General features: G+C 46.3%; 1 protein-coding gene across 1 annotated transcript in view; it reads right to left on the reverse strand.

Moving 5' to 3' along the window:
* HID1 (HID1 domain containing) overlaps window positions 1–22,972 on the reverse strand; it is a 283,981-nt gene that overhangs the window by 113,546 nt on the left and 147,463 nt on the right. Inside the window, exons 7-11 of the mRNA XM_082271220.1 lie at window positions 21,933–22,155; window positions 21,790–21,846; window positions 9,992–10,132; window positions 9,776–9,866; window positions 4,935–5,086 (exon numbers count right to left, since the gene is read on the reverse strand). Coding sequence (XP_082127346.1) covers window positions 4,935–5,086; window positions 9,776–9,866; window positions 9,992–10,132; window positions 21,790–21,846; window positions 21,933–22,155 — 664 coding nt within the window. The remainder of the gene's footprint in view (window positions 1–4,934; window positions 5,087–9,775; window positions 9,867–9,991; window positions 10,133–21,789; window positions 21,847–21,932; window positions 22,156–22,972) is intronic.

A 22,972-nucleotide genomic window follows, 5' to 3' on the forward strand; every position in this document is an offset into this window, starting at 1 on the left:
TTTTTTTTTTTCAAAAACAGAGAGTTTATTGTGAAAGAAGAAAAAAAAAAAAAAAAAACAGCATGGTACAAACAGTAGTACAGTCACAGGTGGAAACATGCTGTGCAATACTAACATCGAGAAATAGGTGAGCAAATAATAATCCTAGAGGGGAGGAACAGCTGGAGCGGTGCAGTGCGACCTGGGGAGGGACACACATATAATATCAGGAGTAGTAGAGCCACTAGATACACGTGGCTGGGTTCTGAAGCCATCTGTCCCATATCTTATGATATTTCGCGGGGAAGCCCCGGTTTTTGTACATAATGCTAAGATACGGCAAAATGGCATTGACTTCCTTCAACCATTGTGGGAAACCCTCATCCATTGCCTGGCCACCAGCTTCCTGGCCATGAAAAGGGAGTGTTGCAGGAAGATTTTTGTAGATTTATCCATAGCGTCTTCTGGGTATATACCCAGTAAGCATTGTTTGGGGTCCAGTTGAAGGGGGGACCCCATGGTGTCATGCAGGAAGGCCACAACCTGCTGCCAGTACACCTGGACGTGGGGGCAGAGCCAGAGTAGGTGATGAAACGTACCCGGGGAGGAGCGACACATAGGGCAGGCCTGAGAGAGGTTAGGGCGATATCTCGCCAGCCTAACTGGGGTGAGGTAGGTGCGGTGGACTATAAATAGCTGGGTTAGCCTGTCAGAAAGTTTGGGGGACACCTGCTGACACGTCTCCAGCGCATCGCTCCAATCCTCGTCATCAATGTCGCCCACCTCCGACTCCCAACCAGCCTTTAGGGCATACGCTATAGAAGCAGAGGAGGGTGAGTGGAGCTCTGAGTACAGGATAGAGATCAAATGGCTAGGCTCAGTGCTTTTAACTATCTCCAAAACCGGAAGGGGGGGCATAGAAAGTGGGATCTGAGCCTGGAAGGCATGCCTAAGTTGATAGTAACGAAATAGCATATGGTCTGGGAGCGAGCAGGAGGCTCGCAAGTCATCAAAGGTGCGAAGGGTAGATCCCGTCACAATGTGGGAAAGATAATATATTCCTCCGCCTCCCCACAACTCAGGATCCGGCACTGTACGGAACTCCGGAAGAGTCCCATTGTGCCACAGAGGAGTGAGGGCATGGAGCGGGGGGTAACTCAATTTGGTCATCACGAGCGCCCAAATACGGCTGTAGTGATGAAGCATAGGGGCTGAATCCCCCCCCCACCGCCACCCCTCCCCCGCCTCTCAGAATGACCGACAGGGGATTGCCCGACGCATGGGACCACCGGGGGCAGAGCAGCAGGAGGAAGCGGGTTCTATCTATTTTGTCGAGGTGGAATAATTGGGATAATTGGGCGGCTAGGTAGTAAGAGTTAAAGTCCGGCAATGCCACACCCCCGAGATTGGTAGGGTTCTGCAATTTGAGAGTTTGTGCCGACTATTGCCCCACACAAACGCCTTCAGGAGCGAATCCGTCGGTTTAAAATATTTCAAAGGGAGATAGACCGGGGAATGCCAGAGAACATACAGGATCTTTGGCAGGAGAACCATTTTAACCAGGTTAACTCTACCCATGACCCCCAGCGGCAATCTGGACCAAATCTGAGTCTTGGCCTTAATCAGGGGGTAGAGGGGTTGAATATTGTCCCGGATATAGTCCCGGGGGCGTGTCGTGACCCGCACGCCAAGGTACTTGAAATTATCTACACGCTGCAGGGAACCCGCCAAGGGGGTCTCCCCCGGCCCCGGGGGGGTCGACGGGGAGGACCTGGGATTTATCCCAGTTAATCTGCAGACCAGAGTGGGCGCCGTACGTTTCAATAAGGGAGAGGGCCGTGGTCAGTGAGTCTCCAGAATCTGCCAGGTACAGGAGGGTGTCATATGCGTACATGCTAATCTTCTCCACCAGGGGGCCCACACAGAATCCGTGTATAGCCGGGTGGGCCCTAATGGCAATAGCCAGAGGCTCCGCCACCAGGGCGTAAAGCAGGGGAGAGAGTGGGCACCCCTGTCTAGTCCCCCGAGCCAGCGGGAACTCCGCAGAGGGCCACCCATTGGCTAACACCCTGGCAGTTGGGGCAGTATACAGGAGTCGGACCCACTTAATTAAGTTGGGTCCGAAGCCGAACCGCCGATGACATTCCCACAAGAAACCCCACTCGACGGAATCGAAGGCTTTAGCCGTGTCCAATGTCACCACCACTCTCTCCCCGCAGTTCTCGTGATCTTTATATCCACCTGCAGGAGAGAGATAGGGCGATAGGATTCCGGGCACTGAGGGTCCTTACCAGGTTTTGGGATCAACACGATCATGGCCTCCCGCATAGTGGGGGGTAAGGTGAATTCATCAAACATGTGAGAGAACAATTGAAGCAGTTTTGGGATGTGAATTTCCGAGTAATGAGCATAAAATTCTATTGGGAGACCATCAGTGCCCAGGGATTTCGACCTGGGGAACCTTGACATAGCCTCCGCCACCTCATCCTCCGCGAGTTGGGCCTCCAAAAGTGAGATCTGTTCCTCAGACAGCATGGGGAAATCAATCGTGTCCAGAAACGTATGCATCGCTGTATCGTCGACGGGGGCTCGGGACGAGTACAACTGACTGAAGAAGAGACGGAACCGCTCCGTCACCTCCTCCAAGTCCGTTATAGGGGCGCCCAAGGTAGAACGCAGGGTAATTACCACTGGCGGCCTGTCCTCGCAATGCACAAGATAGGCAAGCAGGCGTCCCGCTCGCTCACCTTGCTCAAAAATTCTCTGCTTTTGGAAAAGTAGCTTAGACTTGGCTCGTTCGAATTCTATCTGGGAGACCGCCCGCGACAAAAGCCCAAGCCGGGAGGCATTCACCTGCGAGGGGTCTGCCAGATACCTGTCCTCAGCACCCCGCTGCTCAGTCACTGCACGGGAGTACGCGGCCACTGAATTTGTTTTAAACCGTTTTATGTGGGTCTGCAGGGAGAGCTTGGCATGCAGTTTAAACGCCTCCCATAACGCCAACGGGGAGGCAGTCCCTTCATTGTCAGCAAAGAACTGGGTCCAGCAGGTGTCCAATGGGGTCTCCCCGGGCAGCAGACTCAGCCACATAGGGTTAAGACGCCAGGCCGGGCGCGGTTTGCTCCGGTCCAGCCTAAGCGTCAGCCAATAGGGACTATGATCAGACAATGACCGGGGGAGAATCCCACCGACACCAGTCGCGGGGTCAGGGTCCGGGATACCAGGATTAGATCTATACGGGACATGGTACGATGCGTCGAAGAGAAGCATGAGTACGCTCTCCGTTGAGGGAACAGGAACCGCCACGAGTCCACCAGGCCCGTGGCCTCCAACAGCCGAGCAAATCTAGTGCTGGTCACCTGCCACGGAGCCTGGGGGAGGGGCAGCAGCCTATCCAAAGAGGGGTCCAGTACATTGTTGAAGTCCCCCATCCAAATGTCCGGTATATTAGGGAACTGGGACATGTAGGTGAGACCTGCCGCTATTACCGTCATTGAAAAAGGGGGAGGCACATAGAAGGCCAAGAGCAAGAAAGGTTCCCCATAAATCAACACCTGCAAAAATATAAACCTGCCCTGTGGGTCCGTCTGGGAACCCCGAAGCTGGAAGTGTACCGTCTTAGCCACCAAGATCGCAACACCCCTGAAGTGGGAGGTGTATGCAGAGTGGTATGTCCAGCCAATCCAGGGTCTCCGCAAGGAAAGATGCATCTGACCGTCAAGGTGAGTCTCCAGAAGGACTAGAATGTCTACCCGTTGAGTTTTAAGGAAGGCAAACACAGCTGAGCGCTTGAGCCTATCGCGGATGCCCCGGACGTTCCAGGTCATCAACTTTAAGGCGGCCATCTAGTCTGATGCAGAAAATCAAGGTGCAGCAGCCTCAGGGTCCCAAACGTCCACCACGGGTGCAGCATTAATAGATGCACCACACCTTCCCAGCACAGTGAGTAAGTGAAAACATAATGTGAAGTTGGTCATAAAATACAGCACAATAAACATGGCAATAACAATAATATTAATAATAACCCCCCACACCGCCCTACACGAACCCCAACATGTGCGGGCATAAAGTCCCAAAAAAAAACACAAACAAAGGTCCCCAATGGAAGTGAATACTTAAAGGAGGGGAGCGCGCGGGCCCGCAATCCTCAACACCGAGCCCCAAAATTGGGGTTCAGGGTGTAGACATTTTTACATGGAAATGCAAACACTATTCGTCCATCAAAACTGCATATAAATTTGTTCTGTGCAAATAGGGCAAATACTGAACATTCTCAGGCTATATCCTCTGCAGTTTGTATGCGTGAATGGGGAAAATGCCACACTATGGTTCTGGGTTTGATGAATCAAATTTTCTCTTTCATGTGGATAGCCGTAAGTGTGTGCGTCACTTATCTGGGGAAGTGATAGCACCAGGAGGCACTATTTAAAGAAGGCAAACTGGCAGAGGCAGTGATCTGATACTGACAGCTTCTAATGGAGTCCATGCCTTGACGGGTCAGGCCTGTTTTGGCAGCAAAAGGGGGACCTACTCAACATTAGGTGGGTGGTCATAATGTTATAACTGATCAGTGTATGCCAGTGGTGGGCACGCCTTGTCTTTAGATCTATAAACATTTATGATTATGTCAAGGATATGGAACTCTCCTTTCAAATGGTTGCTACTTGCAAAGCATGGGAACTAAATGGTGGATTTATGTCACAACTATTAATTTGTACTTGTGATCAAGTACAGTAGAGCACAATGTAAACATTTGCTTGAAGTGAACACACCAGGAACATTGCTTGCAATGCTTTGTCAACTTCATGTAAAGCGAATGCAAAATAGGAGTCCTCAAATGTGCTACTACAGTGACATTTGTCTCCTGTAGAGTAATAAATGCAGCATTACATTACCTAACAGTGCGGGTGCACTTACAGAACTGAACTTGGAGCCAACACTATAAAAAAACTCACCACAATGAGCAGGTCCGCATGAGTTCCTGTAAACACCGGGATATCCAATGGGACTCTTACAGAGTATGGTTTATTCAAGCGAACACCAAAATTCCTCTCACCGCTAAGCAGCAAAAGTATAAACACTCCGATATGCATAAGGCCAACACGGGCTACACAAGATATGAATGGATATTTAGTAGTTAGAACAAGGCAGTGATATACAGAGAACATAAGAATTTAGAAACAATGGTGCTATGATACATTTCCACAATCTACAGGACATATGTATGCTCTCCCCAGTGTCCCCTTTTCCTCTTACAAAATGGCCCCAATGTGTGTGTGATATTTAGACCAGTGGTTCTCATCCAATGGGCCGTGACCTTGCCGCAGCCTCTCCTCCTCCCCTCCCAGGCCTGCATCCAGTTACAGATCCCCTAAACTCCCATTAGACATATGCCGGTTTTCGGTAATTCGATATATCGCGGTATTGCATAGCCACGGTATTGTTATTGTGGCATTTTTAACCACTTTAGCCCCAGCCCTATTTCGGACACTTTTTGTTCACAAGTTAAAACCAGTATTTTTTCCTAGAAAACTACTTAGAACCCCCAAACATTATATATATTTTTTTAGCACAGACTCTGGAGAATAAAATGTCGGTCATTGCAAAATTTTTTGTCACGCGGTATTTGCGCAGCGGTCTTTAAAACGCCATTTTTTTGGAAAAAATTTGAAAAATCACATTTCACTGCATTTAAAAAATACTAAACAGTAAAGTTAGCCCATTTTTTTTGTATATTGTGAAAGATGATGTCACGCCGAGTAAATAGATACCAAACATGTTACGGTTTAAAATTGCGCCCCCCCGTGGGATGGCGACAAACTACGGTCAATAGAGATCTCAATCTGCGACGCTTTAAATTTATTTAACGGTTACCAGTTTAGAGTTAGAGTGTAGCTCTTTTTTTTTAATTATTGCCCACGCTCTGGCGATCGCGGCGATACCTCACATGTGTGGTTTGAACAGCGATTTCATTTGCGGCTCGACTTGCGTATACGTTTTTTTTTGTGCGCGAGCTAACGGTGACGGGGACGGCTAAATTTTTTTTTTTTTTTTTTTCCTATTTATTTTTTCTTTTTTTTTAAACTTTATTACAGGTTTTTTAAAAAAAAAAAAATCTGATCACTTTTATTGCTGTCACAAGCAATGTAAACATCCCTGGTGACAGCAATATGTCGTGACAGGTACACTTTATGGAGGGATCGAGGGTCTAAAAGACCCTAGACCCCTCCACTACACTTCCCTGTATGCAAAACGCCGAAAACGGCATTTTTGCATACAGCCGTTTTTCAAATCTGCCGCCTTTTGCAGCACAGTAACCCGGACGTGACGTCATGGACGCCGCCTCCGGGTTACGTCATCGGAGACCCGATCGATGCCGTTTCCGGCATTCATCGGGACTCCATCCAGCCGGCGGACGTGCCGGCTGGGTGCTCGGGGCTCCCGGTGGGACGGTAGCCCCGAGCAAAGCCGCGGAAGGCGGCGGGAGGGGGGGGACGTCCCCTCCCGCCCCCCCGGGTAACGATCGAGCGGCTCCCGAGCCGCATCGATCGTTACCGACGGAAAGCCGACCGTCGGCTTCAAACAACGGTACCGGGATGATGCCTCTAGCTAGAGGCATCATCCCGGTATAACCACTCAAAGTCAGCCGACGTAGAGGTTACGTGACTGGTAGTAAAGTGGTTAAAATACCGAGTTTCTCTGCTCCTGGGTCTGACTTGTGAATTGATACATTTCAGTGAGCTGGATGACTCATTCACTCACACAGCTAATGCCTTTCAGCATTAAGTCTCCCAGTAACTATAAACAAAAATGATTACATTGTATCTTTTCCTTCCCTCTGCCAGGGAGAAAGGAAGTTTAACCTCTTAAAGACTGGACCTTTTTCTGACACTTGTTGCTTGCAAGTTAAAATCAGTTTTTTTTTTGCTAGAAAAGTACTTAGAACCCCCAAACATTTTATATATTTTTTTAGCAGAGACCCTACAGAAAAAAATGGCGATTGTTGTAATATTTTATGTCACACTGTATTTGCGCAGCAGTCTTTCAAACGCTATTAATAGACTTTAATGAATAAAAAAAAAACAAAAAAAAAACGTAACAGTAAAGTTATCCCAATTTTTTTTTTTGTTACACAGAGAATCGTGAGAGAATCGTGATCTTTATTCCAAGCTAAAAAATCGTGATTCTCATTTTGGCCAGAATCGTGCAGCTCTAATAATATATATATATAAATATATATATATATATATATATATATATATATACACATACATACACACACATATATACATACATACATACATACATACATACACACACACGCATAGCAGCCCACATTACATTATTATATAGCCATCAAGCAGTGTCTGGCCTACCTGGTGATGACTGGTCCTGGCGCTCTGATCCGATGGCCTGGTCCTTAAAGGGGCAAATCCTTGCGATCCAGAAGTGGTTAAACCTGCAGGAGGACCGGTGTTTTTATCTATTAATGACTTTACTATTGCTTTAGGCCTGGTTCACATGTATGCGGGTTGGTGGTTCACATGTATGCGGGTTGGCGGTTCACATGTATGCGGGTTGGCGGCCCACATTTGCACAGGCATAGCAGCCCATTGATTTGAACGGGCTGCTATGCCCTAATTTTCCGCAGAAAAAAGGTGCATGCAGCATTTTTTTAAAATTCAGTGGCCTTGAAATCCATCCTGCTTTTGCACCATGCGACTAACCTGCAGTTCCTGCTCTGGCAAGCTTTCTGCATTTTTTGTATACGTGGGCACGGCATTTAAAAACAGTTTGCGTGTGCAGCAACGGCAGGTAAGTCGCATGGTGCAAAAGAAGGATGGATTTCATGGCCACTGCATTTTTTTAAATTCTGCATGCACCTTTTTTCAGCTGAAAACGCAGGCATAGCAGCTCAAGCCCATTCACATCAATGGGCTGCTATGCCTGTGCAAATGTGGGCCCCCAACCCGCATACATGTGAACCAGGCCTAAAGCAATAGTAAAGTCATTAATAGAAAAAAACACCGGTCCTCCTGCAGGTTTAACCAATTAATGACTTTACTATTGCTTTAGGCCTGGTTCACATGTATGCGGGTTGGGGGCCCACATTTGCACAGGCATAGCAGCCCATTGATGTGAATGGGCTTGAGCTGCTATGCCTGCGTTTTCAGCTGAAAAAAGGTGCATGCAGAATTTAAAAAAATGCAGTGGCCATGAAATGCATCCTTCTTTTGCACCATGCGACTTACCTGCCGTTGCTGCACACGCAAACTGTTTTTAAATGCCGTGCCCACGTATACAAAAAATGCAGAAAGCTTGCCAGAGCAGGAGCTGCAGGTTAGTCGCATGGTGCAAAAGCAGGATGGATTTCAAGGCCACTGAATTTTAAAAAAATGCTGCATGCACCTTTTTTTTGTGGAAAATGAGGGCATAGCAGCCCGTTCAAATCAATGGGCTGCTATGCCTGTGCAAATGTGGGCCGCCAACCCGCATACATGTGAACCGCCAACCCGCATACATGTGAACCACCAACCCGCATACATGTGAACCAGGCCTAAAGCAATAGTAAAGTAATTTATAAACAACACCTCCTTCAGGTTTAACCACTTCTTGACCACAAGGATTTGCCCTCTTAATGACCAGGCCATCGGATCGGAGCCGAGCGCCAGGACCAGTTATCACCAGTTAGGCCAGACACTGCTTGATGACCTATTTTAGGCCTGGTTCACAGAGTCTGTACTGACTGACTACATAATAATGTGCATAAGTGAACCAAAGCCCCTAAATTCAGCAATGAAATTGAAGTGAGGTGGAAATTTAATAATTTAAATTTAATAATAGAATACCGTGATAATACCGTATACCGTGGCAAAACCTTAATCAATTAATCGCAGCATGAAAATCTGATACCGTCACAAGCCTAACTCCCATAGTGCTGCCCATCCTGGTGAAGAGACTCCAGCCCTCCGTAGTGCCCCCCAGCCTGCAAACAGTGTCCCACAGTGACCCCCCCCCCCCCCAACATCCCACAGTGCTCTTCATCCCCCTCCAGAAACCTCATTATCTACATAACCTCATTATCTAACCAGCAGGTCTTCTACAGAATCCCTTAACACACTGCACAATCCCCATTCCCCCCTTCCAAAAGCAACATCCAGCGTTTCAATACATGTTTTGCATTCCCATACTTTATTTTGGGAGTAGAAGCTTTATGTTGCGGCATGGGACGTTTTGGAAAAGTTTACCAGGCCTGATCTCAAAAAGGTTGAGAACCACTGATTTAGATATAATGTGAATGGTCTATGTACTCTATAAAGTCCTATAGAATTTGCATTGAAATGGATAAAAGATGGCTAAGGAATAAGCTGGCCATACACTAATAGATTTCTTTCAGTCAGCCTGTAGGCTGAATGAAATAAATCATACAGCAACCACCAAAACAGCATCCACCAAACAGCACCCTCCATCCACCCTCCATCCACCAAACAGCACACATGGACAAACACCCCCTGCTGGACTTTGTATTCTGACAGCCACTAGTGTCGGTTGTCAGAAAACCCAAGCTGAATGGCTGCAGATACTGTTGAGCTGACAATTTTTAGCCTTACTCCTTTGATAGAAGTCCAACAAGTAATCTACTTTTGTAGAGCTGGCAAGGCCACCTACTGTTAAACTTTTGGCCAATTCCTCTGAATCAGCCAAAACTCCAACAGTGTACGGCCAGCTTTAGAGTAAAAAGGAAGAGGTGAGAGGAGTCCATAAGTGAATACAGAGGTGGGAAGTGCAGTCTCACACTGATCCGCTCGTGCATCGTTCAGGAAGTACAGAATTGGAACCAGTATATCCAGGACATCACTGCTCTTCAGAACAAAGAACAGGAACTTCTGTAGGAGTGAGAGACAGCAATGGTGAGAAAAGAAGCAACAAGCCCATAAGACACACCACCCAGATCGTGCAGGAGACTTTTCCACTGACTGCACAGACAGAAGAGAACCGGTATCATCCTGACCTTGTTGAAGTCACACAGTTTCCAGAACAGGACAAGTAATTCTTGGTGGAACTGGATCTTCTTTGTTGAATTAGGCAGGTATGTCTGACTGAGGGGGTTCAAGAGTAACCGGGCCAGGCCCTTCAGGATGAACTGGAAATCCTAAAATCAGATAAGGTAGGTATTCATCAAGTTACTGCACTGACTAGTAGGGATGTGCAAAGAAAAGCTGAACTGTAAGTATTCTCTGAGGAAGTGAGATCAGTCGTTCCTTAGTCATTCAGACACCATCACGACCGTTACATTATTAAAGGCTAAAGTTCACCTTTAAAATAAATAAATGCACATATTTTTTCAGAAAAAGAAAATGTGCATTTATTTTTTCTACCTACAGGAATCTGCAAAGCATTGTACCCAAGTTCAGTGGATCACAGGTGCAGTGTCAGGCTCCTGCAGACACGTCCTTCAGCTTTCTGCCCATAGCTTCATGCAAGGTATTCAGTTACAAATCTAGAGGAAGACTGAATGGACGAGTGACCAGCGCACTCATAGTCCCCTAAGATCTACAAACCATCTGCCTCGGTAAAATGTGAAACTTCTAGTTCACTCATTTACAGATCTCTGAAAATAAAAAACGTGGCTGTAAGGGAGAGGAACCCCTGCCTGCTGTCACAGGGGAGAGCCGGTTGATGGGGACAAGGGCCTCTTCCCCACAACGCTGGGCTGTGGTTTTGGGGGTCTGCGGGCGGGGGGGGCTTATCAGAGTCTTCAAGCCCCCTAGATCCCAGCCCCCCATGTGAATCAGTATGGGGTATATAGTATCCCTACCCATTCACCCAAAAAATATAAAAGTGAATAAAGACAGTACATACGTTTTTGACAATTTTCGATAAGAGTCTGGTATGGATTTTTTTTTTTTTGAGGGGGGGGGGACCCCATGCCATTTTTTTTTTTTTAGTTTTGGGGTGGGGTCATGTGAACCTAGGTTTAGATGGGATTTCTCTTTGGGGGTATTTCACCAAAAATTACAATATTCCTGCAGGGGATGCCAAAAATATGATTTGTATTCTATTGTAGACATCGGTGTATAGAATGCCTCCAGGTAGCCATATTGCATTGTATTTTACAGAAAATAAAAGTGCTGAAGATTGAAAAGGAAAGTTAATTTTACTAACATTCAATTATAATAGGACTTGAGTCACAATTGTATACACTGTATATACATTTCATTTATTTGCTTTTTTTTCCCCATGAAAGTGAAGTTACCATTTAAATTAATTTGTTGCACAATGATATCCCCCTTGTGATCTTTCTACTCTCTTCTTTGAGCCTCATAGCGGGAATTCAAGTGCTGGGGTCCTTTTTGACTTTGTTTGGAGGAGTGGTGGAGCCTATTATAAAAAGCAGACTTTGACCCAATGGCGAGTGAATATATACAGTGCATCCGGAAAGTTTTCACAGTGCTTCACTTTTTCCACATTTTGTTATGTTACAGTCTTATTCCAAAATGGATTAATTTTTTCCTCAAAATTATACCAACAATATCCTATAATTACAACATGAAAGACGTTTGTTTGAAATCTTTGCAAAATATAAAAAATAAAAAAAATGGAAAGAGAAGATCACATTTACATAAGTATTCACAGCCATTGCTCAATACTTTGTTGAAGCACCTTTGGCACCAATTACAGCTCAAGTCTTTTTGAATATGATGCTACAAGCTTGGCACACCTATTTTGGGCAGTTTCTCCCATTCCTCTTTGCAGAGCTCCATCAGGTTGGATGGGGAGCACCAGTGCACAGCCATTTTCAAATCTCTACAGAGATGTTCAATCGGGTTCAAGTCTGGGTCCGGGCTGGGCCACTCAAGGACATTCACAAAGTTGTTCCATAGCCACTCCTTTGTGATCTTGATTGCGTGCTTATGATCTTTGTCCTGTTGGAAGATGAACCTTCGCCCCAGTCTGAGTTCCAGAGCGCCCTGTAGCAAGTTTTTTTTTATCAAGGAAGTCTCTTACATTGCTGCATTCATCTTTCCCTTAATATTGACTAGTATTCCATCCCAGCACCTGGAGCTGAAAAACATGCTAACAGCAGGATGCTGCAACCACCATGCTTCACTCTAGGGATGCTATTGGCCAGGTGATGAGTGTAGCCTGGTTTCCTCCAGAAATGTCGCGTGCTATTCAGGCCAAAGAGTTTAATCTTTGTTTCATTAGACCAGAAAATTTTGTTTCTCATGGTGAGTTCTTCAGGTGCCTTTTAGCAAACTCCAGGTGGGCTGTCATGTGCATTTTACTGAGGAGTGGCTTCCGGCTGGCCACTCTACCATATAGGCCTGATTGGTGGAGTGCTGCAGAGATGGTTGTTCTTCTGGAAGGTTCTCCTCTCTCCACAGAGAAACGCTGGAGCTATGTTAAGTGACCATCGGGTTCTTGGTCACCTCCCTGACTAAGGCCCGTCTCCCCCCGGTCACGTTTTTGCCGGGCAGCACGCTCCAGGAAGAGTCCTGGTGGTTCCAAACTTCTTCCGTTTATGGATGATAGAGGCCACTGTGCTCACCTTCAATGCCGCAGAACATTTTCTGTATCCTTCCCCAGATCTGTGCCTCAATACAATCCTGTCTGGGAGGTCTACAGACTATTCCTTGGACTTCATGATTTGGTTTGTGCTCCGACATGTACTGTCAACTGTGGGACCTTATACAGATAGGGGTTTGTGCCTTTCCACACAACTGAATCTACCACAGGTGGACTCCAATCAAGTTGTAGAAACATCTCAAGAATGATCAGGGGAAACAGGGTGCACCTGAGCTCAATATTGAGTGTCATGGCAAAGGCTGTGAACACTAAAAATAAATGTTGTCTTTTTTTTTTTTTTTTTTTAACAAAACTCCTTTGTGCAGTTGGTTTTGCACAGAGCAGCCTGGATCCTCCAATTCTCTGGTCCCTCCTTCCTGCTCCTGGCCCCTCCCTCCTATCGAGTGTCCAAGCAGCTTACTATGGAGGCACCTGAGCCGTGCTGCAGCTACGGAGCTACCGTTCGCCCCCCACCCCCTCTCCCTTCTGATTGGCTCGCTGACTTTGATTGACAGCCGTGGGAGGCAATGGCGCTGTGGCTGTATCTCAACGAATCAGGACAGTCGAGGGACTTGTGGACATCACTGGACAGAGAGGGGGCACAGGTAAGTATTCGGGGTGCTGGGGGGGGGGGGCTGCTACACAGAGAAGGCTTTTTATCTTAATGCATAGAATGCATTTAGATGAAAAAAACTTCCTCGCCTTAGAACTCCTTTATGTAAATAAGATTTTTGTTTTTTATTTTTAATAAATTTGCAAAGATTTCAGACAAACTTCTTTCATGATGTCAATATGGGGCATTGTTTGTAGAATTTTGAGGAAAAATACGATTTTTGTAAGATCTTACCATAAAATCTTTTTCTCTGAAGTCCATTGACAGACGCAGCCTCATCTTCATACACTGAATGGGTTATGCTGACCCCTGCAGGAGTAGTCTAGGCAGGAATAAATGTACATGTACACGCCCACAGGGCTGTCCCCACAGGCATAACCCACACACACTCAGCTTAGCAAACCAGTTTTTTTGCAAGCAGTGAAGAAAAAAAAAAAAACATCCCCAAATCAGAGGGGCAGGTGCTGTGTCAGTCAATGGACTTTAGAGAAAAAGATTTTACGGTAAGATTTTACAAAAATCGTATTTTCTCTATCGTCCATTGACAGATGAAGCCTCATCTTCATCCGCTGAATGGGACGTCCCAAAGCAGTGTAGTCATGAGGGGTGGGAAGAACGCAACCAGAAAGTAACGTAAACTCCAAAGGCTAAACATAGCCAACTGGGTAACATGAAGCTCAACCAAACAGGAGCTCACCCAATAAAAGACCCCTAAGAGAAAAAAAAAAAAACATTCTCTTACGAAACAGCAGCCTGCAAAACCTTTCGGCCAAAAGAGGCATCCGAAGATGCCAACAAATCCACCTTGTAGAACTTGGTAAGGTGTGCACAGAAGACCAAGTCGCTGCCTAACAAACTTGTACAACAGAGGCCTGATGGCGAAAAGCCCAAGAAGCACTCAGCGCTCTTGTAGAATGTGACTTCACAGGGAAAGGAGGAACCTGACCCTTGATCGAATAAGCCTAAACAACCGTCTGCCTGATCCATCTGGATATGGTCGCAGCAGACGGAACCAAACCATTTCGACGACCGTCCGTAAGGAAAGAGAGTCCGATTGTCTGAAGAACTCCATAACCGTCAGATAAACTCTTATCACCCGAACCACATCCAAAGAATGCAAGGCAATTTCCCTGGGATGCTTAGGCTTAGGACATAAGGAAGGCAACATTAAGATGAAAATCCGACACCACCTTAGAAAGAAAAGACGGATTAGGTCGGAGGGCCACTTTATCTCTGTGGACCACCAAATAAGGCGAACGACAGGACAGCGCCGCCAACTCAGATACTCTGCGAGCAGAAGTAATAGCCACTAGAAAGGCAACCTTCTGCGACAAGGAAAGCAGGTAAATCTCCCTAATATTCTCAAAAGGAGGCTTTTGAAGAACAGACAAAACCAGTTTAGATCCCTCGGAGGCAACGGGGATCTCCTCGGAGGAGCCAGATGACGCACCCCCTGAATAAAAGTGTGAATCAAGCTATTAGTAGCCAATGGACATTGAAAGTAAATGGTCAAGGCCGACACCTGACCTTTGATAGTGCCCAACGCCAAGTGCTGCTCAACCTCTTTTTGCAAAAAGGCCAAAACCCTAGCTATAGAAAACAAGCAAGGGTGCAGCCGCAGCGATTCACACCATGAAATGTACGATTTCCGCGTACGATGATAGATCTTCCAAGATCTCGACTTCCTGGCATTCAAAAGGGTAGGAATCACTGAACCAGAAAGACCTCTATCCCTCAATACCTTGCTTTCAAAGCCAAGCCGTTAAAGTCAGCGACCGTAAAGCAGGATGGAAGATCGGTCCCTGAGACAGCAGATCTTCCCGTAGAGGAAGTCGCCACGGAGGATCCACAACCATTCTTACCAGGTCTCTGTACCAAGACCGCCAAGGCCAGTCCCACTATGATTGGAATGCCTTCCACCGCCACCTGGCGAAGAAACCTCGGCAGGAGGACAAACAGAGGGAAGGCATAAATCAGGAGATACTTGCTCCAAGGAGCCACCAAAGCATCTGTGGCATCGGCCAGAGGATCCCAAGACCTGGCCACAAACGGCTGGACTTTCCTGTTGAGGCGAGATGCAAACAGATCCACCTCCGGAGTCCCCCACCGGGCACACAGGTGGTGAAATACTTCCAGATAAAGGGACCATTCCCCTTGATCAAACACCTGACGACTAAGGTAATCCGCTTGCCAATTCTCCACACCCAGAATGTGGACTGTGGAGAGAGCCGAACATTGGCTTCCGCCCAGACCAGAATCTCGGCCACCTCCTTGGCTGCCAGAGCACTCTTGGTGCCCCCTTGATGACTGATGTAAGCCACCGCTGTGGTATTGTCTGACTGTATCCGAACCGGAGAACCGCATAGCTGACTCGTCCAATGGAACAAGCAAAACTTGATCGCCCTCAGCTTCAGAATATTGATCGGCAAGGAGGACTCTTCTGTCGCCCAAGTCCCCTGGGCACAGAACTTCCCCAGCACTCCACCCCAGCCAGACAAGCTGGCGTCCGTGGTGACCACTGTCCTGAAAAGCGGTAGGAAGGACTTTCCCTGACACAGAACCAGTGACTGGATCCACCAGTAGAGAGCCGACTTTGTGAGATGGCTCAAACAAATCTTCTGGTCCAATGACCGAGGATCCCGGTTTCATTTTGCCCGAATCTCTTTCTGCAGAGGCCTCGAGTGAGCCTGAGCAAACGGGATCGCTTCAAAGGTGGATACCATCAGGCCCATGGCCCTCATGCAAGTGCGCAAGGAGGACTGATCAGTTTCCATCAGCAACCTGATCGCCCTTTGCAACTTCTGAAGCTTCTCCAAGGGAAGATAGACCCTTGCCAGAGCAGAGACGAGAGTCAGCCCCAGATAAGTGACCCGCACAGATGGCGTCAGAGCAGATTTTTTGGAATTGATTGTCCACCCGAATTCTTGAAGGATCTGAATTGTAATAGAGATGTTGGTCAACAGATCCGAATGAGAGTCTGCTCGCAACAGGAGATTGTCCAGATATTCCAAAATTGAGATGCCTCTCTGACGCAATAAGGCCAGCACAGGGGCCAGGACCTTTGTAAAATCTCTGGGAGGTGAGACCAAAGGGTAATGCCACAAGCTTGAAAGTGGTCCTCTTCCACCGCAAAGCAGGAATCGCCGATGTCCCTCGAATATGGGGACGTGGAGATATGCATCTTTTACAATATCGATGGAGGCCAAATAATCCCCGATTCAGGGATGTCCCCACCGACCGAATGGACTCTATTCAAAACTTCTGCACCCGCACAAAGAGGTTCAGAGCCTTGAGGTCCAGGATTGGACGCACCTTGCCCTCTTTTCTGGGCACTGTGAACAGGTTTGAATAGAAACCTTAAGAGTGTTCCTGCGGAGGAACCGGACCAATCATGCCTTGAGCCAGGAGATCCTGCACAGTTTCCCGAAGATCTTTCAAACACTCTGGAGCCAAGTGAAAATTAGACCGAAAAAAACCTGTCCCCTGGCCGGGGCAGAAATTCGATTTTGTACCCGGAACAAATCAGTTTGCGAACCCATTTGTCCTGAACAAAGGAAGTCCAGGGTTCCTAAAAGACGCGCTGACGTCCCCCCACCCCAGAAACGGGTGAGGGCGCCTCTTCATAATGTAGAGGACTTGTCTGCAGCACCGGACTGACTGGTCTTGAACTTACATAGTACGTTTTTAGCCCCTCCAGAAGCTCTGAACGACTTATCTTTTCCTTGCGCCCCGAGGGCACGAAAAAAACCGCTTATGAGCAGTAAAGGAAGGACCCGCTTAGCATGAGGTGTTTTACCTTTGGAGGATTGAGGAGGAAGCGTATTCTTCCCGCCAGTCAGACCCTTGATCAACTCATTCAATGAATCACCAAGTGCTCTCCCAGAAAAGGGAGATCAGGGCTTTCTTGGAAGCTTGGTCAGCCGACCAGCTCCTCGGCTACACCATGCTCCGCAGAGCAATCCCCACAGCCGAAAACTCTGGCCACCAGGGATGCATCACACAGGAACACCAGGGCCTTGGCTATCTGGTACAAAAGTTCCATTAGTTCTGGGGGAACCACGTCAGAGTCCAAGTTCCCTTTCAGAACCTTAATCCATTCCGTAACCATCTGTGATACCAAAACAGACACAAAAAACGGTTTTAGAATAGAACCTGCCAACACGCAAAGTTAGGATTCCACCCGCCTGTCCACCAGATCCATGAAAACCAGGGAATCTTCCACGGGCACAATAGTAGATTTGTTCAACCTGGAAACAGGGTGATCCACCCCTGGTGGCACCGTCCAAAGGTTGGAAAACGTATCGGCAAAAGGATACTGGCGCTTAAAGCGTTTCGGCACCACTAGCACGTGCCGCTATTGGCCATTCACAATATCATGAAAAGTTTTAGGACAGGGGAAAACCTTGCCAGACTTTTTGGTCTTGCGGGAGCCAAAGGCCACCCGCGTCCCTGCCGGAGTGGGCTCGTTAGTCATTTTTAAAGTTTCCATCACTGAAACAATTAGCGCTTCCACTAAAGCGCGTTCCCGCACTACATCTGAAGAAGACAGGTCCTCTTCACCATCTGACTGCGAGGACAGCGTCCCTTCAGGTAGGGGGGCATCTGTGGCGACCATATCAGCCTCTGAATCAGAGGATAACACCACTGATGGAGAAGGCAGCGGCCATTTCCAGCTAGTAACCTTTTTCATGACAAGATCAACTTTTGTTGCCAGGCTTTCAAGAGCTGCTGAAATCGCGGCCAGGGACTGCGATCCGGACTGTCCAGGAGTAGCAATAAGTGTGTCTGAGGGTGAAATCACAGCCTGGGACTCCATAATTAAAGTACTGAGTACTGTCACTTTAAGAAGCGCCGATCGCGGTTCCCACAGTCGATCGCTGCGGTCTGGGGGTACTGGTAAACAGGCTTGGCAGTGACATGCAATGCCAAGCCGCTGCAAGCAAAGCCAACAGAATACTAGCATGTATAAGAAAGGGGATTCACTCCAGAAGTAAAGAGATTATTCTCCCACTCTACAAGACTCTGGCTCGGCCACATCTGGAGTATAAATAACAAAAACTATCAGCGCAAATGGGGACTCTGCACTCTTTGTAATGCTTGAATGCTGCCAATGACCCCTCAGTCTTGTATTTTTTGAAGGCCTTTTCTTTAGTTTTACTATGCATTTTTATGGTGGAGTTTAGCCACCCAGGGTTCAGTTTTTCTCTTTTAAATTTATTTCCCTTTGGAATGCACTGGCCAATCCCTTTGTTTAGTATGCTCTTGAATCACTCCCATTTTTCCACCGTGTTCTTTGTTCCCAGGGTTCTATCCCATTTGATATTTTCTAGCAGAGAGCGCAGTTTTGGGAAATTGGCTCTTTTGAAATTCAGTGTCTTTAGATTACCCTTGTGTTTCCTATTACTATGATTAATACTGAAACTAAATGACCTATGGTCACTGTTTCCTAAGTTGCCCCGTATCTCTACATCTGTGAGCAGGTCTGTATTGTTGGTAATCAGTAGGTCAAGTACCGCATTGTTTCTTGTCGGTGCGTTCACCATCTGACCCATTAAATTGTCCTGCAAAACATTTAGGAACTGCCGAGCCTTGGCTGAATGCGCGGTTCCTTCTGCCCAGTCTATATCTGGATAATTAAAGTCCCCCATGATAATGACATTTCCCATCCTTGCTGCCAATCCCATCTGTAAAAGGAGGTCCGCCTCCCCCTCCTCCCTCTGGTTGGGGGTCCTATAGCATACGCCCAATATTACCTTACCTTCCCTATAGTGCCTTCCCTTTTAAGTTCTACCCATAGGGATTCCGCCTCGTCCATAGCTCCATTATTAATATCATCCCTCATATTTACCTGTACACTGTTCTTAATATACAGACATACCCCTCTCCCTTTTTTACCTTCTCTATCCCTGCGATAAAGGGAATACCCCTGAATGGTTGAATGGTTGCCATCCAATCATGAAAGCTGTCGAACCAAGTCTCTGTTATCCCCACAAAATCCAAGTCTTCCTCAAACATCAGCAGCTCCAGCTCTCCCATCTTGTTGGCCAGGCTTCTGGCATTATACAAACCTCGTAATTCTGATCGGTTGCATATATCCTCGTTTGATGTTGTTTTTAGGCTGCTCTTGCGATTTTTCCCCATACCCACCTTGGGTTTAGGAGCGCTGATCACCCTACCGCTAATGTCCCCATTTGTGCCCTCTGCATCTTTCTCCCCACTGGATAATTCTACATCTGTACCCTCCCCCCATCACCTAGTTTAAATGCCCCTCTAACTTTATGGCCATCCTATCACCCAGTACGACTGCACCCTCCCATTTAGGTGCAATCCGTCCCTACCAAAGAGCTGGTGGCCGACTGAGAATTCGGCCCAGTTCTCTAGGAACCTGAAACCCTCCTTACTACACCAGCTCCTCAGCCACTTAATAACTTCCCTAATCTCCCGCTGCCTCTCTGGTGTGGCTCGAGGTACAGGTAGTATTTCTGAAAATACTACCTTGGAGGTCCTATTCCTCAACTTAGCGCCTAAGTTCCTGAAATCGTTTAGGACTCTCCATCTTCCTCTGCCTATGTCATTGGTACCCACGTGTACCATGACAGCTGGGTCTTCCCCAGCCCCACCCAATAATCTGTCCACCCGATCTGTGATGTGCCGAACCCAAGCGCCCGGTAAACAACAAACTGTTCGGCGCTCACGGTCTTTGTGACAGATTGCACTGTCTGTCCTTCTAACGATTGAGTCCCCTACCACCAGCACCTGTCTCTCCTTTCCCCCGGCCTCACTGGAGGAGTTCTTCCCCTGGCAGCTAGGGGCGTCGCTCTGCTCCAGCAATGCTGGTCCCTGACTGGTTTCCCCAACATCACGCAACGGGGCGTATTTATTGGGGTGCTCCAGCCCAGGATAGGCCTCCTTGCCTTTTTCCCTTTCTAACTGTCACCCATCTACTCTGCTCTGATGCCTGCACCTCAGTTTCTCCCCCCACCTCTGTGCAGGCCCCTTCCTGCACCCGACGGGTATGATCCCAGCTCTCCTTCGGTATGACATTCATCTCAGTGTTGCCAGCTGCTTCCCTAGATTCAGGACCTGAGCTTCCAGGGAAGCAATGTGCTTACATTTCATGTATTTGTATTCGCCCTCAATCGCATGATGGAGGAACGCATACATATCACAAGATGTACACCGAGTCGCATCTCCACACCCGCCGGGCATTGTACCTTCTAATCTAATCTAATGGGGATTCAGTAATTTAAGTCTGTCTTGTGTGGCTGTTTTCTAGCTTCCTAACTCTGCTTTCTCACCCTCTGGTACTCCGCTACACTCACTGACACTCCCAGACACTCAGGTACTCACAGGTACTCCCAGACACTCACAGGTACTTACAGGTACACGCAGGGCACCGTCAGTCGCAGGGCACCGTCAGTCGCAGGGCACCGTCAGTCAGTGAAGCGCTGTGAATATTTTCAAGATGCACTGTATGTTGGGCCCTGGAGAGCACGGCACTGAAGGTTAATGGCAGTGTGAAGTGCCACATGTTTCAGTGTTGGAGCTCAGACTGGTATATTTAGTCTTTTACACAAAAGTTGTGAACTTGAAGCACTTATTCATAACTGCATGGACACTTTGAAGGTATAGAACTTTTTTTTCATGTGGAGAATAGCACATTATATTGTTCTTGTAAATTCTTGTTATATTGTTGGGGCAAATAGTATGTAGCTTTACATGCTATGTTTTTATATACTGTAAATACATAACGGTTTGATCGGTACACTTGCATATTTATTTTTTACTTTTTATTTTTATTAGTTTCAAACTAGAGCAGCTTGTAATTTTTTCACTTTACCAGATCAGCATATTTGTTCTGGTTTAGTATTAAACCAATTGATTCTGCATGACAGCCATATTTATGTAGGTTTCCTGTAAGTAACTAATTGTCTCCCACAATCCAAACATATGCTAGGAGCTGAAACAGCTGCCTGATATAATTGCAATAAAGATAATTTTACACAACGATGTTACCTGCACTACGGATGTAATGCTGCTTGAAATTTGCTCCCCACATTTGCAGAATGGTGTTAAAAAAAAAAAAAATACAAACCTTATTCAGTTGGCACATCTGAAAAACGCATTATACAATAAACGCATTATTGGTTCTGAGAACTTCAACAACATCATGCCTTAGGAGGTATTGTCAGTAGATTATTACACCATTCTCGTCTTAAGCTGGCCATACACCAGTGGATTTTTTCCTACAAACATTTGTATGAAAATATTCATCAGTACATTTGATGACTTGACAAATGTATTTTGTAAGTACTTCAAATTTTGTTTGCTTTTAACATTAGATTTTGAAGTTATTGTAATTTCATCAAAAATTACAAAAAACACATTCACCATTAGAAATTTGTTCATTCAAAAAAAATTTCTATCCTGCTCCTTCCAATCTTGTCACTGTGGTTGGAATTCAACGTCAATTTATTCCTGTTAATGACTCGAAAATTGAATATTCCTGGAAAGCATTTTTCTAATTAAATTCTTCTGTATGGCCAGCTTAAGCTAGACTTAGATACAAAATATGTATGCTCATCAGAGCCCAAAATCTGCTAAAACATAATTCTACTTTTTCTTACCTCCTCTCTATGGATCCGAGATAGATAATTCACAAAAAGATTGTCTGGTACGGAGCTCTTAAACATGGAAATGAAAAGTTAGAATCTGTTATTGAGCAACACTGCTGAAATCAGAACAATAAAAGCTTAGTTATGTGACCTACCTCACCCTCGTCCATGGCGGTGCTTGTGGTGGTTCCATCCATGCTTGGACCCGAGGAAGTAGAAGGATCAGAGTCCAGTGTTACAATGAGAAGCTGTGCAGAGATCTCAACTAGCGGCTCACGTGAGTCCCAGAACAGAAGATGATTGTAAGGAATCCCATATCCAACAGGATCATATGCACACACTATATTCAATAGAGACGTGAAGAGGGGCAGAGCATGCCTGTATATAATAAAACGGTAACACAGCAACATGAACACTTCAGTACTAATCACTTAACACAAAAGAATTCTGATAAAAATGACTTGAGGTGATTGTAGTATTAGTGCACTTGCGACAGAGACAATTGAGTACTGTACGTGATGCTTTTTTTTTTATTTGCACTAACATACAATTTTTCAGGACAAGCTTTCGGGGTATGTCCCCTTCATCAAGGTCCAAGCAGTACGGATTCACAAACATTTTAGCAGAATGGTAAAAAAAAAAAAAACAATCTCTAAGCCAAAGGAAAAAAAAAAAAAAAGAGAAAACCAAAACGAACATTAACCAATGTACCTGGCAATGGTAATAAAACTAGCATAGTTAGTGAGATAAGACAGAGGGAGAGTTCCTAGACAGGGGGGAAGGTGGGGGGGATAGTCACAGAGGGGGTCGTGAAACTGTAGAATATTGAGTAAGGAAAGCCATATCTAAATTTAGGCCATTCAATTTTGTGTCAAATATTCCTAATTCAAAAGTTTTCCTTTCCTGCATAGTTCTAAAATTCCCTTTAAGAACTAAAACATTGAGGTCTTTTGTTGTGTGGTCCGGTTGTAAGAAATGATGTCCCACAGGTGTGCAGAAATGATCTTCTTTATGTTCTTTGATGGTATGTCTGTGCAAATTCATCCTTGCTTGAAACTTCGGTCCTGTTTTGCCTACATAAGATCCTTTGCTACATCTTTTGCATTGGATGAGGTACACGGCAGTACAGCTGTATGATCATGTAATATTTTGTGTGACACATTTGTGTGACACTTTTAGGTTGAATATATTTTTA

Source organism: Pelophylax lessonae (assembly GCF_965119305.1).
Source record: "Pelophylax lessonae genome assembly, chromosome: 11".
Classification (NCBI taxonomy): Eukaryota; Metazoa; Chordata; class Amphibia; order Anura; family Ranidae; genus Pelophylax; species Pelophylax lessonae.